This window comes from Mesoplodon bidens (assembly GCF_964165515.1).
Source record: "Mesoplodon bidens genome assembly, chromosome: X".
Classification (NCBI taxonomy): Eukaryota; Metazoa; Chordata; class Mammalia; order Artiodactyla; family Ziphiidae; genus Mesoplodon; species Mesoplodon bidens.
In genome coordinates, this window is record NC_138163.1 from 124902463 (window position 1) to 124918811 (window position 16349).

General features: G+C 53.6%; 1 protein-coding gene across 3 annotated transcripts in view; it reads left to right on the forward strand.

Moving 5' to 3' along the window:
* The window catches only part of PHKA2 (phosphorylase kinase regulatory subunit alpha 2), an 82716-nt gene extending 73323 nt beyond the window's left edge, over window positions 1-9393 (forward strand). For 2 of the 3 annotated variants that reach the window (XM_081222818.1, XM_081222817.1), the window contains exons 27-31: window positions 1468-1586; window positions 5418-5588; window positions 7140-7193; window positions 7860-8060; window positions 8737-9393. In XM_081222818.1, the coding sequence (XP_081078944.1) occupies window positions 1468-1586; window positions 5418-5588; window positions 7140-7193; window positions 7860-8060; window positions 8737-8907 (716 nt within the window). In that variant the 3' untranslated portion in view covers window positions 8908-9393. Of the gene's footprint in view, window positions 1-946; window positions 1044-1467; window positions 1587-5417; window positions 5589-7139; window positions 7194-7859; window positions 8061-8736 lie in introns of those variants that run through there. The other variant, XM_081222819.1, reaches the window with a different exon arrangement.
* Window positions 9394-16349: the final 6956 nt, after the last annotated feature.

Below are 16349 nucleotides of genomic sequence, written 5' to 3' on the forward strand. Positions count from 1 at the left end.
GCGTATAGCATCATTTGTTAATTGTCCTTTGTAACTGTTCGATTTTTATAAATCAGGAAACTCAAATAGTCTTAGAATTTTTATTACATTCTGAGATGTCTAAGATGAGTATTTTCAGCTAATGCCCACCCTATACAGGCCCCACGGTAGCTTCCCAGACCCCTTTGGGTTCTGTTTTCCACTCTCCCGGTGTCCCTCGTCCCTCTCTGGCTAATCGCCGTGTATCCTTTGTGGGTCCTCCCCCCGTGCTGTCCTTTGGCTCCTTATTTGTCTCTCCTCCTCTGGGCAGTGCCCTACCCCCATGGCTTCGGGGGTGGGTTGGGTGGGAAGGCAGGGCACGCAGAGGATGCTGCCCGAGGAAATGACCTTAGAGTCAGGCCTGCAGAAGGAGAGGACGCACCTGGCAGAGGGGAGCAGGCAGGCCAGGGGGGAGCCGCCTGTGCAATGCCCAGTGCTGAGTGGCTGGCCTGGAGGGGACAGCTAAGAGGGGCGGGTGGGCTCAAGTCGGTAGGGCTTTGTGTGCCCCTGTGAGGCTTTAACCTGAAGACAGGGCTTTTAACCTGAAGAAGGATTCCAAGTGGACAGTGACATGGTCACACGTGCCTTTAAGAACGATCGTTGTGAGCACACCGCGGAGAACCGGTTAGTGGGGGCAGGGCGGGCAGCAGAGTGGAGCCAGGTGACGTGTCTTCGCCACCTCCAGCCTTTGGTTGGCTTGTTCTCCCAGGATTTCTCTCTCCGGGCCCAAGGCTGGACCTTAATTAGTTGGTCTCAGTTTTCTGCAAGGAAGGGGGTGCATTTGGAGAAGTAAAAAATTATTTTAAAAAACATATCCAAATCATTGAAGGGTTTTCTGGCCACTCAGTGTTTTCTGCATGCTGCTTAAGTGATGTTCACTCTGTCACCCATTCACTCGAACACATATTGAGCCTGTGCTGTGTAGCAGGCGCTGCCCCAGGTGCTGGAAAGAGTGCCGGCCAGGGCAGACACGGCCGCCTCTCACAGAGTGCGTGGTCGAGTGGGAGAGAGAGACGTGGATAAAAGTAAGCACATGCGGGCTTCCCTGGTGGCGCAGTGGTTAAGAATCTGCCTGCCAGTGCAGGGGACACGGGTTCAATCCCCTGTCCATGAAGATCGCACATGCCGCGGAGCAACTAAGCCCGTGTGCCACAACTACTGAGCCTGTGCTCTAGAGCCCGTGAGCCACAACTTCTGAAGCTCGCGCGCCTAGAGCCCGTGCTCTGCAACAAGAGAAGCCACTGCAATGAGAAGCCTGCGCACCGCAACGAAGAGTAGAGTAGCCCCCGCTCACCACAACCAGAGAAGAGCCCACACGCAGCAATGAACACCCAACGCAGCCAAAAATAAAATAATTAATTAATTAAAAAAAAATAAGCACATGCATGTATTCCTCTCAGGGTGGACAAAATATCGTTTCTAAGAACGATGTGTGTGTTTCCCCTCCAGTGCGGCCTATCCATTCCTCCACATCCAGCCCTGCCATCTCCATCCATGAGGTGGGACATACTGGAGTCACCAAAACCGAGAGGAGTGGCATCAGCAGGCTGAGGAGTGAGATGAAACAGGTAAGAAGAGCTCTCGGCTCCAGGAAAGAAGTGGTCTTCCTATCTGGGCTCAACTCAGAAAGTGATAGAGACCCAAGGCGTGCAGGGTACAGCCTGCTTTGTAAAGGATGTGCCATCCCTTCTGTCCTGGAATCTGAACACACCCTGTACCCAGACATCCCAGAGCCACTCACGTGCATGCACACATGCTCATCCTTAACGTTAAGGTGTTATGCGAGCATTCTGGAAAATACCCTTCCCCGTGGTTGCCTGTTGCCGAGAACTGGTCATTCAGATGGATCACAGCCATTTAAAAAGTAGAGTCGCGCAAAAGGTAACTGAATCATCTCTGCATCAAATGTGTCCTTCAAGTGAAACAGAGAGGAGTCTAGGAATGGAATGGAATGGAATGCTCGTGATACCTTTATTTTCCACCATCCACAGGTGTCTCTATTGTGCTCACCTTTATTTAATTCACAGTAAATTCCTTCTCAGCTGATCCCACAGGAGTGCAAGTCAACAGCCTTTCAGTCCTAATGTGCCGGTTACTGTGGTAGGACTTGACAGTGATCTACAGTAGGAAATAGAGTTTCCTTCTGACCATGACCTGCAGTGAGAGATGCACTCGGATTTTCTTCTCCATTTCAAATGATGACTCAATCTACTGAGTCTGTGAGGCACTGAGGGTCACACCCTGCAGCTGGAGCAACACCTCCTAGTATAACCTAGAGGGTGATAGAAGTAGTAAGGCATCCTTGATTTGAAACTGGTTTTTGTTTATTTTCTAATGTATTTTTACTTTCAGATGACTAGGCGAGTTAGTGCTGATGAACAGGTGAAACATCTTTGTCTTGTTTCCTCCTTTACTGTGCTTCATGTTCTTTCTGGCTTGAATGGGGAAAGCAAGGCTGTGAGTACAGAGAGTCTGAGTGCGTGGAGAACGGCTCTGTCCATCCAACATGCTTGGGTGGAGGGGACTCCGCAGGCTGTGGGAGGCAGCCCTGGGGACAGGCAGAGCGCTGGACTTGCCCTGCGCCTTCAAACAAATCCATGTCTCAAGCGCTTGGATTTTACAGGAGGCTACGTGAAAGAGATGGGCCCGGGTTCTGCCTCGGCAGGAGTTTCTGTTCAAAAAAAGGGAAGAAATAGGGACAAGTAGATTGTGGTCATTGATTACAGCAGTAGAAAGAATACTGCCACTTCCTGTGCCTAGATTGCCTGGGGGAATTTAACCCTGGAAGGAAAGAAAATGTAAGGATACTGTTCTTTTATGTCACCCTTGTGACATACTTCCTTCGCCTCCTCCATCCAGAAGCTCAGAGTCCCTTTCCTAATGATTTAATGTCTCTGTGAGAGAGCTCAGGGGAGTCACATACTGACACGCGGATTCTCAGTTGTCCCAGGGAAAAACGTCCGCGCTGTCTCATTCGAATTTATGCTCTTTCCAAGTAAGGAACAGATTTTCCAAGCATCTTCCTTCGCCCACCACTCGGTGGCACTGTCCCTCTTGTTACCTACATCCCGATGGCGGCTGACTGGGGCTGAATATGGGTGGTTCCTTCCGTCTCCATTTAGTGCCGTCCTTGCATATTATGGGGACAAAATGATCACCTTTTTTCTTTGATGGGTTTAGATTCAGTTAGCCAGTACAAGTTTTGTATTTGGCCACTTACATCAAAGAAATACATTATTCTCTTTCCAAAATTAACATACAAGATTAGCATTTCACGGCTGGGAGTTTGGAAAATAAGTCGTGTGCTAACTTGATGAGGCACCCTCCACATCTGACTAGATATGGGAACACTTCACACTCAGAGAAAGCATTTCCCGGGCCCTCTATTGGCGAGCCCAGAGCTCTGCCCGCTGTGCCGCAGCCCATCGGCCTGGGGCGGGGGGTGAGTGAGAACTTCTGGCCCCCCGCATCCTCTGCCTCTTCCTTCCCTGGCTGTTTCTCAGGCTGTTCTATGTTCCTTCTCTCTGTGTGCGTCCTTTGGTGTCACTGCACATGACTGAGTGGACGCTCGGTTTTGTAGCTCTTTTCTGTGAGCCAGGCCCCGTCCAGCAGCACACACTCCTCCAAGTCTGTGGTAAACAGTGTGTCCCAGCCATTGTCCTCTTCGCCACCTCCTTCTCGTTTATGGTGTCTCAATCCTCTCGTTGCCCTTCGCGTGCTCCCACCACCTCCCTAACTCCCGAAGATGTGAACAGGTTTAAGTGTTTCCACTTGACTATGATTATGAGTAGAGGCTAGAAAGAAAGCCGAGAACTTGTGGAACTGAGCTCTGTGTTTCCATCTTGAGCTCTCTGCTTATGCTCCTCGGTGGGGTGTGACTGAGGAGCACTTTTCTCACCAATTCCCAGGAGCTTCTGGAACTTTCGAGGCAGTGGTTATGTGCCTCTCTGTTGAGTCATGGGGGTGAACTGCTGCCTGCACGTGCTGATTGGCACTTTGTATGCGGAATGCCCCCCGCTTGGCTTGAGGCCGCAGAGGAGATGGAGGACTAGGAAGTGTTCTCATTGCAGAGGCGAGTCTCAGTCTTCCTCCCAAAACTGGAAGCAGAAAACCAGCTGAGTCATTGATGAGTGTGGCTGGAATTACTTTTATTTGTATCTAATTGTTGCCGTATTTAAATGGCAGTAATGAGCCCGATGGAATAACCCAGCCTAACAGCCTTTTCAAAATAAGATCTGATGAAGTTACAATGCACACTCCAAAAAGACTCCTGCCCTCCTAGCCTGCTTAACATTGGGATTTCATTTGTAAACCTTTACCTTTAAATTTGATGTTGCACACTGAGAAATGAAAGTGCCAGATAGTCCAGAACAAAGATAATGTGTAAGGATGAAGGTTATCCCTTCCCCGACCCAGAGGCCAAGGGGTGAGAATCCATCCACGGGAAGAAAGCAGGTGTGAGCTTTGCCGCAGGGAGGTCGACGCTGAGGGAACAGGCCTGGTCTCAGGCCCCACCGGGAGCCTCTCAGAGCTGCCTCCGCAGTCGTGGGCGGGCCTGCGGCTCCCGAGGCAGAAGCAAAACTGTTGGCCCTGCCCCAGCGCTTCCCTCGCGGAGGCCAGAATAAATCCAGCCTCGGGGAGGAGGTGGGAAGGAGGTGATACCCCTCCTGCTTCAGCAAAGGCTCCCGGCTCGGAGGTGGTCATCGCCCCAAATTAGGATAAAGCGCCGTGCTGAGAACAGGCAAAGTAGAAAGCGATTGAAAAGGAAGGTGGTAATACCATAGCCTCTGAGGCCCCGCCACAAACGTGGGTTCCAGCCTTCCCCGCTTCCAGGGCTCCAGAGCCTTGCCCTGCGCTGTGTTGTGTTCTCGTGGCAGCTGCACTGCAGGGGAGTGACCACCACCCTCCACGGCACCACAGGAGGAAAGCGGTCACTGTGGCGTTGGTCTCCGTGGGCTGCAGCGCCCGAGGAGTCACCTCCTCCAGGTCCGAGGCCTCCCCAAGCCCTCCAGCAGCAGTGCCTGCTGACCCCACGGCCGGGCGTGCTCCCAGGATTTCCCGCATCTGCACTCGGGGTGCGCACCCGTGCCCCGCTGCTCAGATGAGGCTGAGCGCGCTCGTGGCAAGTTATAGACTGGAGCAGCCGGTGTGCAGTCGGGATTCGCAGACCCCCCTGACCTGCTCGGCCTCTCCGTTGGGTCAGGGGCCTCTGATGCTGTACCACCTCTTGGGGGCTGGGAAGAGTGCACAGAAGGAGCTTAGTAAACGAACCGGGGCAGGAAGGAGTGAATCCAGCTGGTGGTGGTGACTAGTTTACGGAGCTGCCCTCTCGGTGACCAGCACTGCCGTGGGGTGCCGGCTGCGAGGCTTCTGAAGGCCGCGCCTTTTCTGTCTTGCAGAGGTCCAGCACCCCATCCTCACCCACGGGCACGTCATCGTCAGACTCAGGTGGGCATCACATTGGCTGGGGCGAGCGGCAGGGCCAGTGGCTGCGCAGGAGAAGGCTGGATGGGGCCATCAACAGGGTCCCCGTGGGATTTTACCAGAAGGTGTGGAATATCCTTCAGAAGGTGAGCTTGGCCACTGTGCTGCATTCCATAGGCACTGGTGCTGAGGCGTGCTGGCACCTACAGGTAGCAGGCGGCTGCAGAACAGGCGCATAACCCCCAACCTTAGGTAGCTCACGGCCTAGAGCAGGGTTTCTCCCCCCTCGGCACCTCTGACATTTGGGGCTGGGTAATTCTCACTTCCGGGGCTGCGCTGTGCATTGTGGGATGTTAAGCGACATCCCTGGTCTCCACCCGCTAGATGCTGGTAGCACCCCCTCCCCCAGTGTGACAACCAAAATGTCCCCAGACGTTGCCGAGTGTCCCCTGGGTGGCAAATTGCCACTGGTTGAGAAACGCTGGCTGGAAACCCAACAAGGTAGATAAGGTGGCAGCCCAGGCTTGGGGGGGCCACCGTTGACGTATTTTAGGAACGCAGAAAAGTCAGAAGGTAGGCAAGAACCAGAGAAGGCAGGGAAAGCTCTGGATGAAACGCCGTAACCCGGCTGACCCAGAACAGCCTCAGGAGCCACGCCCCTTGGTCCCTGCACCCACTTCCTGTCTCACACCCACATCAGCCTCAGAGCGTCCCGGTGTCTCCCTGGGCCCCACCAGAGGGACTGTCTGCCTCCGTTAGAAGCTTCTGTGCAAACCAAGAACCACAGGCAGGACCGAGTTTTTCCCTAAGCTATTTTTGTTAGCTCATTTCACAGTAGAAGAGGCAAGGCGGGAAGAGGCATCCCTAAGACCCCGTACCGCAGCCCCTTCCCAAAGCCACAGCCCCCTTCGGCTGTGTTATGTCCCCTGTGAGGTCTTCCTTATGGACCTGGGCATGGAGAGGTCAGAGGGGTCCCTGTCCTCACAGCTGAACTCCGGTCCCCACGTGGGGGCAGGGCCCGAAGAGGCCTCTTGTCAGGAGGAAGGAGCGTTTGCTGCCGCTGCATCCTCAGCCCACCAGGGACGGAGGCGGCGCAGCTGCTGTCTCCAGGGCACAGGGAGTCAGGAGGTAGCCCGTGAGCCCAGAACTGTTCCTGGGGCAGGGCTTCCACCGGCTTCATACCAAGACGCTTTTATTATGAAAAAGCAGCATTTTGTATTGAGCCAGCGCTGGTTATTTATATACACGGGTGTGCATGTGCGTGCATGTGCTCTAGTCTTTTGTGATTGGTGCTTATTATAGAAATCTCAAAAATAGATGCCTGCAAAGGCATAGAAGCATCACTTTGCCAGCAGGAAACATGCACATCTCCCTTTATCTGGCACCAAAGGGGGCCTCTCAGCCGCCAGGGCCGGGTTGCCGAGTGAAACTCGGAGCTCCCACAGAGGAGGACCCGGCAGCTCCCTGGGGCGTTGTTCGGGTGAGATCTGAACGATGCCTGCTGGTTCCCTAGAATTGTTCCATCGAAAAACAGCCTGTGGGCAGTGAGAACAAGCCCTCTAAAAATAACTCCGACAGTCTGGCGTGTTCCAGTCCTCGTGCTGGCTTCCAGGGCAGAGCGACTTGAGTGTGTGTGCGCCGTTTTTAATCACGTTCTGGAATCTGACTGAAATGTGAAATGCGTGTTCTGCCTCCAGTGCCACGGTCTGTCCATCGACGGTTATGTGCTCCCATCCTCGACGACGCGAGAGGTAGGATGGGAAAAACCCGAACGCCGTGAGTTTTCACCAAGTGCTTTATTTCTTGGACTCTGACCACTCACCCTTCTTTCAAGCTTGTTACATACAGACAGGGCAGTTGTAGATCTGATCTTTCTAGACACTTAACCGTCAAGTTTTGCAAAGTTTTTTTTCCCCACATTTGTTGCATCATCTTTTCTCTTTCCCCTCAGAAACAGCATGTCTGGACTATCGATATCTTTAGGTTTGTTTCTGAAAACTCTCTTAAGAGCAAAGTTGCTCACCATGCTCGTTGGACCCACGGCAGAGAACAGTCATCTTCCCTGGTTTCTTTCCCCTGTTCATTCTTTTAAATAATTGATCCTTTAGTTTTTACACCACCCAAGCCACCATGCTATGCGCCACAAGGAATAATGAAGAAAGAGAAATAAGAGATGGCCCTGCCCCTGGAAGTCGCAGTCCAGCAGGATAGGTGACTAATGCTAGGACAAGGCTGACTGACGCCCAGGGCAGAGCTTTCCGCTTCCTGCTCCAGAGGATTCCTGGGGGCAGAATTAGCAAAGTGGCCAGAAAGGAGGCAGCGTTTATGCTGAGCCACTGGGTGCTGTGGGCAGCGTGGGTGACAGGACTGTGTCTGTGCTCGGTTCACTCGTGACCCCCTGCTGGTCCCTTTGGCAGATGACCCCACAGGAGATCAAGTTTGCTGTCCATGTTGAGTCGGTGCTGAACCGAGTGCCACAGCCTGAGTACCGGCAGCTGCTGGTGGAGGCCATCATGGTGCTGACGCTGCTCTCGGACACGGAGATGAACAGCATTGGGGGCATCATCCATGTGGACCAGATCGTGCACGTGGCCAATGAGCTGTTCCTGCAGGACCAGGTGGGTGTGCCCAGAGCCAAGGTGGGGACAGAGGCAGTGCAGCCGGGTTGGCTGGCATTTATCTCTGTCGAGGCTGGAGATCCTGTGACCAATAGGAAGGAATATTCTCGAACAAAGATAATGTCATCAGGGGCCTCCCTGGTGGCGCAGTGGTTGAGAGTCCGCCTGCCGATGCAGGGGATACGGGTTCGTGCCCCGGTCTGGGAGGATCCCATATGCCGCGGAGCGGCTGGGCCCGTGAGCCATGGCCGCTGGGCCTGCGCATCCGGAGCCTGTGCTCTGCAACGGGAGAGGCCACAAGAGTGAGAGGCCCGCATACCGCAAAAAGAAAAAAAAAAAAAAAAAAAAAAAAGATAATGTCATCAGATGGTGGGAAAATGTCAACCATTTGGTTTGAAAGTGGCACAGTGGCCACTGGGAGGTCTAAAGACCTTTGGAGATGGACAGGCCCGTTTCAGCATAGGTTCTAGTGCCAGCACCAGCCTCGCGACATGTCTGGCCCCAAGTAAACCAACCACTTAGCCTGCACCAAAGTCGAGCTAGAAGAAGCCGTCCTCTCCTCCTAGAATCAGTGATTGGCTGGGGACACGGTGCCCAGAGCAGAGGCCATCTGTCCCCGGTTAGGCCGGGAGCACCAGCTCTGCTCACGTGTTGCCTCTGCCCTTTCCTGCTGCAGATGTCGATCGGTGCCACGGACACACTGGAGAAGGACCAAGCCACGGGCATTTGCCACTTCTTTTACGACAGTGCTCCCAGCGGGGCTTATGGGACAATGACCTACCTAACGAAGGCGGTGGCTTCTCATTTGCAGGAATTGCTGCCCAACTCAGGCTGCCAGATGCAGTAGGGCCTCGGCGCTCTGAGTCTGTCACTTTCTCATGGGAACTTTCTTGTGTTCCCCACGATCCCCCGTGCTGTCACAAGAGCATTTCCCATCAGAAGCGCTGGCAGGGAGGAGGTGGCAGTGACACACCTGAAAGCAGTATACGTCCAAGCCGTAGAATCCTGTGCCCGCCCCGAGGAGCGCCCTGGGATCATCGTCTTACATTCATTTTGCTGGAAAGTTTGTCACAGCATCTGGTCTCCTGGAGTCTGAGGAGGTATCGGAAATGGGTCTACTTTGAGTGCAGAGTGGAGTGAGAAGGCAGCTTAAATTGGCTTTCGCAGAGTTACCGAACAGGTTCAATGAGCTAGTGACACATCTTCAAGATGGCCAGATCCTTCGAGCAGCTGCGGACCTTGACAAGGGGCACATCTTAACAGGGTACAGTCTGTCTGTGGGTCAAAATGTTTGTTTAGCAAATAGAACAACTCCTTCTGCAGAGGTTTGGTTGTTTTGTGCCTTGCTTTCCTTCTTGGCCTGTTGCTGTCTTATTGGCATAGCTACCTTTGCGTGAGAGTTCTCTTTCACCAAGATTTAGAAAATTGCTCCCACTTGACTTTGGCTCATGGTCTTCAAGGAGTTTATCTTGGCCCCCCATGAGGTAGGGATTTCTCCTGCCTTATGAAAAAATCCCACATCATCTTCCAGAATCTAACCAAAAAAAGAAAGGAAAAAAGGCAGAGGAGAAGCCAACTCTTCTTATAGCTGGGCCAACTGTTGTTTTGGGGCTGGCATAGGCAGGGAGTCCCTCTGGAAGGCCTGTACCCCCGCCCCCCTCATGGGGTGACGGCCGGCAGGGAGCAGCACGTCCGCCGTGTTCTGGGGGAGCCACGTGATGAGTCTGCAGCACCAGATGCCACAGAAGCGCACGCCGTGCTCAGAAACAATGCTTCCCTCTGTGGCAGAGCCGGGCTGGGGCCTCAAGCCCTTCTCACAACAGCACTTTTGCCCTAAGGCTCTCAGGTGGGGTGTGGCTGGAGGCCTTGACTGCAGAGGAGTGAGGACGAATCCTGACGGGGCAGGGCCTCCCAGTCTTCCTTTGCCAAGGTCCTGAGGGGTGGAGTCTCTCTCCAGGGGTCTTACGGGGATGGGGGGTGGGCATGACACACAACAGGGAAAACTGTTTCTGTGAATAATGGACTCTGAAGGACAGTCACCTGGTGGCCTCATGGTGCGCTCTGGCTGGTTGAGGGTGACAGCTTAGATTGGTGATGACCGCTTGTGAAATGGAAACTTGGCCATTGGATCTTTGCGTGGAAGTTTGCATGAAGGTGGAGAAAGCCGATGCTCAGGCTGCTTTGAGAGGACAGCAAGGTGCCCAGTGCCCCTCAGAGTCAAGATGCAGCACTGACCAGTACTCTTGAAGCAGAGGCAAGGCAGGGAGGGTTCCTGCTAAAGGCCTCGCTTCAGTCCAAGCCAAACAAACACTTTGTAGTTGCCCCCGGAGGAGAGAGTCTGGAACACGCGTCTTGGCTCACTTACCCGCTCGGTGGTGCACAGGCACTGTTTACACGGACATCAATGCCTTGGCTTCATATTTGTTTGAAACCATATTTTCCTTGCTGAGGTACAGAGTAGTTACATAAAGAAAAGTGCCCAAAATCTCTCTCAATTTCTGCTCCAGTGGACTCCCACATCCCCCCCGCCCCACTTCCTATTACTGTCGGTATGTGAAACCTTTCTCCTCAGATTACTAGATGGTTCCTTCTGTCATTCATCGGCAGTGTGAGATGCTCTGTCTGTGACTCGGTGCTCAAGGCCCTCAGCCTGCGCAGGAAAGCCAATGTGAACAGATGACCAGGCTTTAGCGTGGTGTGGGGGGGCGTGACGGAGCTGGACGAGGGCCGGGCTGGGAAGGTAGGGACGGCCCAGAGCCCTGCCATCAGCATGGCAGATCCCGGAGACGGTGTCGTGCCCCCTGAGCCCCCCGCAGTGCCCGGAGCCTTCCTGTTTGTGCCCCGTCTTCCCTTGGAAGCCTGTTTGCTCTCATTTGCCTCGGCGGGTCCAGGGTGGGGGTGGGGGTCACAGCCACCCACGTTTCATAGTCACATTTTCATGACCTTTATTTCTGGTGTCTTTAAGACACGCTTGACATAAACAAGACTCATGTCATTCACCAGATAGATTGCCTGGTGGATCATTTCAAACACAGATAATGTAAGAAAGGTACAAGCCACTAAAGGCCCGGTTGCTTCTTGGGCAAAGGCTTGAGAAGAGTTACAGCCCTCCAGAATGAGCCGGGTGCTAATTTAGAACGATCACCTGCCTGTGGATGACGCACAAAGCCGCAGATGCTGTGTTTGGGCTCACCAACCGAGACGCGGGCAGCCAGGAGGAGAGCCATAATAAGCAATTCAACTGAGCCTTCGATTCACTCTTTTGAAACCTCTTTCAAATGAAACCCTGAAATAGTACCACATTTCCACAGGCATCAAGCTGTCAGCTTCAAAGAAGAACAGGCTTCTGAGGCTTGATCCCTTTCACGAGCAGCTGAGGCCCACACCACCAAGAAGAGGAACAGATGTTCGAGGGGGATGGGAGAGACCCATCCTGCCACCATCCTGGCCTCTGCGGATGGGCCCAGGTTTCCATACCAGGAGCCCCTGGCACCTTGGGGCTGGGCAGCAATGAAGACCCAACAGAGCCAAAAATAAATTAATAAATAAACAAATACATAAATTTTATAGGAAAAAAGAAGAACATGAACGTCATAGAAAGCAGTTCTGGATTTTGCAGGGCCTTGGGGTTAAAACACTGATGATGATTGTATTGCAGATGGGCAGAAATAAGAGAGCTCTGTTTAAGAGGGTGCTGGGCCACAGCATTTTCATTTCATGTCTTGGTAAACCCTTTTCTGCAGCTAAGAAGTAACAAAACTAATCAACTTGAATTCCAGTCACAGGAAGCCAGATATGCCCAGTAGCAACCCAGTCTGGGCTGGGGGAGCCGGGAGGCTGTCTGGTCAAGCCAGCACCTCCCTAGTGGACATCAGTCCGGAGGTCAGAGCGTCTGCAACTCTCCTGAGGTGCGGCGAATAAAAGGAGAGATCGTTATGCAATAGCTGCCTGGATAGAGAGGATATAAATGCTCCTTATGTAAAAAAAGAAAGAAAAAAGACCAGAAGATCAGGAGGCAAGAGAAACAAGTTTGTCAGTTGATGGATGCCAGTTATTTCTGGACAAGAAGACAGGTGGCTCGGCCTCCCTTGATGTAAATTACAGCAGAGCATCTCTCAGTTCTGTTGACTTGCGCGGGAGTCTGGCAAATCGCTTTTGTCTTCCCTGCTTCCTTATTGTCAAAAGGTACAAAAGCCTCCCACCCCCCCCCCTTGGCGCCATCATCTTTCAAGGTGACTCTTAATGCTTTTGAAGTCCCTGCCATCTGTTCTGTACAGCTCTGCACTTTGCATGTTCCCAGAATGCCTTCTGTTCTCCCGGACTTGGCCACTGATAACTCTGCTCGTGAGGGGAAGGTAAAGCCACACTGCCACCTTCTTAGAGCCCAGTGTCCCCTTGTTCCCTCAAAGCCATTTAGGAGAAGCCGTATCCTTAAGTTACCAAGAGAATTCTCTGAGGAACAAGACCACCTGAAACCGCGAGAGAGACTATTCTCAAACCTAATGCACACAGTGTTTGACAGTTTGGGAGAGGGGAAAATTCCATCAGAAAACAACTGTGTATGTTTTTAAGGAACATATGTGCAATTTTGGCAAAAACGCCTTCTTAGAAGGACTGGAATCATCGGAACCATTGAACTCTGAAGTCACATGATTCCTCCCTCTGTCTTGTTGCAGTATGTCAGCTATTCTGAAAAATGAATTGCTCAAGAAGGCACTTAATGGGGGCCTATTACAGTATTACCCAGGCGTCACTCGGCCCACAGAATACGGACCAGCGTGGCGGGATGAAGAAATGCCTGTCTCGTTTGAGAAGACCTCTAAGGAGGCACGTTGTCCAGCGTCCCGTGGAAGCATTCCTAGCACCGCTCCACCAGAACAGCCATGCGTCGGCCCTCAATCCTGAGCGTCTTTGACCTGTCTCAGCGGGGTGGCCGCCAGACGCCTCCAGCTGGTGGGCTAAGGGTGTGGCCCCGAGCTACTTCTGAAATGGGCACGGGGCAATGGTTACACCTTCCAGTTTTCCTTTCTGAAAGACCTTTCCAGATACAAGCCCAGGTTAGACTTGCCAAGGAGAATTCATAGTCACTGGCTGTATTCTCTCATGGCCTCTGTGTCACCTTTCACCACTGTGTCAGAATTTTTAGTTGCAAATTACAGGCAGCAACTCTAGCTGGGTAGGAAACACGTTTCTTAAAGGATATTGGATAAGTCACATGATCACCAGACTTGGCGACTCCCCAGCCAAGAACAAGGCCCCAGGTCACCGGGCTCACACCCTGGAGCTTACACCACAGATGCCCCCAACGCTCACCAATGTCACTAGGACCACCGCCTCCTCTCTTTCAGAAACTTTTAAACGTAGAGGCTGCCACCTGTCAACAAAGTAGGTTTCATACAGTCGCTAGCTGTCAAGTCAGACTCTGGCAGGTGTGTTCCATCAGCTGGGGCGGGGTTGTCAGCTGAGAGGGAGGTTGGAAAAGCCAGTATCTGAGACTTCCTCCTCCTCAAGTGGAGGTGGGGCTGGCTTCATAACATGGGGGACCACCCCCCCAGACCCAGGAAGCACGTTCCGATGCTGAGCATCTAAAACTAAGCGTCCACTACAGCCAGGACCCTTGGCTTGTATTCCTCCGTCCAGAGAAGCAGGACATGTGCTCTCCCGGGGTCTGCCCTTTGGCGAGGCTTGGTCAGCGGGAGTGAAGAGAGTGTGCACAGCAGGTGGCCAGTGCCCCCTCTGGGCTCAAGCTGGACCAATCACGGCTTCTCTCTGCCTGTAGAAATGTTTCTAAGTCACGGGGGCTGGGTCGCTGCTGTTACCCGGCCTGCACAGCAGACCACCTCCTGCCACTTAGCTTCCAAGGAGCTGTTGCAAAGCTCCCAGCATACCAGCCCAGCCCTGGTAGCCTTTTCCTGGACCCTCTGAGTGACAGCCCATCTGGGACAAGACACAAATGATTGTCTCATCTTTCCTTCTAAGTCTTTAGCCAGCTGGGGGATTTAAAAATAAAGAGTTGGAACTGATTCGAAGTGTAAGCCTGTGTCCTGACAGTGTGAATAAATTCCCCCAGCTGTCACCGAGGTTCCATCCCTGAATTCTCGCAAGCGTCTGAGCCACTGTCTCCTGAGCTCCAGAGAGCCCAGCCGCGGAGGCGAGTCGGCCTCTGGCGCTCCCCTCCCGCCCGCCCGCCCGCCCTCCCTCCCTCCCTCCCTCCGGGCAGCTCCCCCGATGTGCTCTCCCCCTCATTAACCACAGAGCTCCATCTGGAGTGAAAAACGGCGCAGCAGGCGCCGAGGCGGTCTCTGTGCCGGAGATGAAGCCGGGCTTGGCGGCCCCGCCGGTGCAGAGCCCTGGAGCCTGAGCTGACCTTGCAGCCCGAGTCTCCAGAAAGGCCTCGGGGCTTTTCATCCCCTAAAGCAGTGAGCTGACGTGTGCTATGGTGATCACACACGCACACACACGTTTCTGTCCCCAGGTCCCCTGAGACCAGAGATGGCTTTTCTGCCGTCAGCCCACATTTATGCGGCTGGCGCTGTGCTCAGCAGGCTGGGACACAGCAGCGCACGCCTAGAGACAAAATAAGCAGGTCTATGGGGAGGGGGGTCAAATCAAGAGCCCAGAGCAAAGGGTTCACTCTGAGCACGGGGCCAGTGGAGAATCTGCAGAGTAAACTCACCAGCCCTCCACCAGGACCATCCTGTTTTCTCAACGATGACGACACAGGGAGAAGAGAGGGCAGCCCCAAACCCTCCCCTGGGTGCGATGGGCCTCCCTCCCGGAGCAGGTCAAGGATGAGTAAGATACCCACCTGCAAAACGTTCTGGGTGACGGGGCAGGAGCTTCTCAAGAATGTACTGGACCTCGGCCTATAGCTGTCTGAACCCAGCGCGGGGGAGGGGGGTGGGGGGTGGGGTGCAGGGGCGGGCACGGGGCCAAGCCCATCTCCCTGTCTCCAGGTAAGTCGGCCAAGGGGGCTGAGAAGCCAACCCCCAAGTCCTCCTTCCTCTCCTGGCCCAGATGATAAACGAATGAGCAATTAGGTGCATAATGTGTTGGGATGACAAGAGGCTGGACAAGATTAAAGCAGACAAAGAGGGCAGGGAGGCCTGGGGGCAGCAGGGACTGTCATATGGGATGAGTAGACAAGACCCCTGATAAGGCAGGATTTGATCAGAGACCTGGAGGAAGTGAGGGCCTGAACTTAGGGGAAACTAAGGGGAAAAATGTGTCAGATCGAGGGAACAACCAGTGCAAAGGCCCTGAGGCAGGAATGCACCTAACATGTCCTTGGAACAGGAAGGGAGGCCAGGGGGAGCAGACTGGTGCCATCAAGGGGAGGAGTGTAGACCTTGGCTTTTGCCCCAAATCACTGGGGGGTTTGGGACAGAGGAATGCCAACCCTTCCAGAGATTTGCTCCACAGGGAAGCAGGGGCAGAGGAGAGACGTGTTCATTTCGCAGCAGGTTTGGAGAGACTGTGTCTCTGGGAGGGTGAGACGAAAGGGGCAAGTGCCCAAGGTGATTTAACTTCCTTCCACCCAGCTTGAGAAGCAGACAAGCTCCTCCTCGAGCTGGAAAATGGAGGTGATCGAATGACTGAATAACAGAGGAAAACTGTTCCTGTTCCCTTCCTCAACCCTCCTCTCCCTCTCACGCCTAAAACCCAGTGTGGTCCTTAGATCATTTTCAAGCTAACATACACACGCGTGCACCCAGCCATCGGCCAGCCGCCGCCTGCCACACTTCCTGTGCCGGGGCTGCAAGTCCTGTGCAGAGCGAGGGGCCGCAAAGGGAACAGTGGCTGCACGTGGTCACCAGGGCTCCACCCAGGCTTGCAGTCTCCTGCTTTCCCCGCCCCTGCAGAGGTTTCTCCCTGTCCCCAACCCAGGGGACATCAGACCTCTTCTCTGCCATCCACAAGTGCCCAGCTGCCTTTCAAGTCGGGCCTCAGAAAGCACGAGGAAGAATGGGGTGGCTGAGGCCTTCTAGGCTCTAAAGGCTTCACATTCTGCAAGCCATTCAAAGGCTGCTTCCTCTGCACTTTAAATAGCTGCGCTGTGCTGAGTTTTAAATTTGACACATTTCTTTTTCTGAAGCTAAAAAAGGCACAATGGAGAAAGCAAGCAAGCAAGAAATGTAGTGAGTCATCGGGAGGAAGAGAGCTGCTCCCGCTCGGAGGCCATGGTCAGGGGAATGGTGGTGGGAATAGGTGAGGCCAACAGGATTGGCTCTGAGTCCTCTCGGGAATAGGCGAGACTCTGGCGGGTCTTAACAGCTGGTAAGCCCCAGG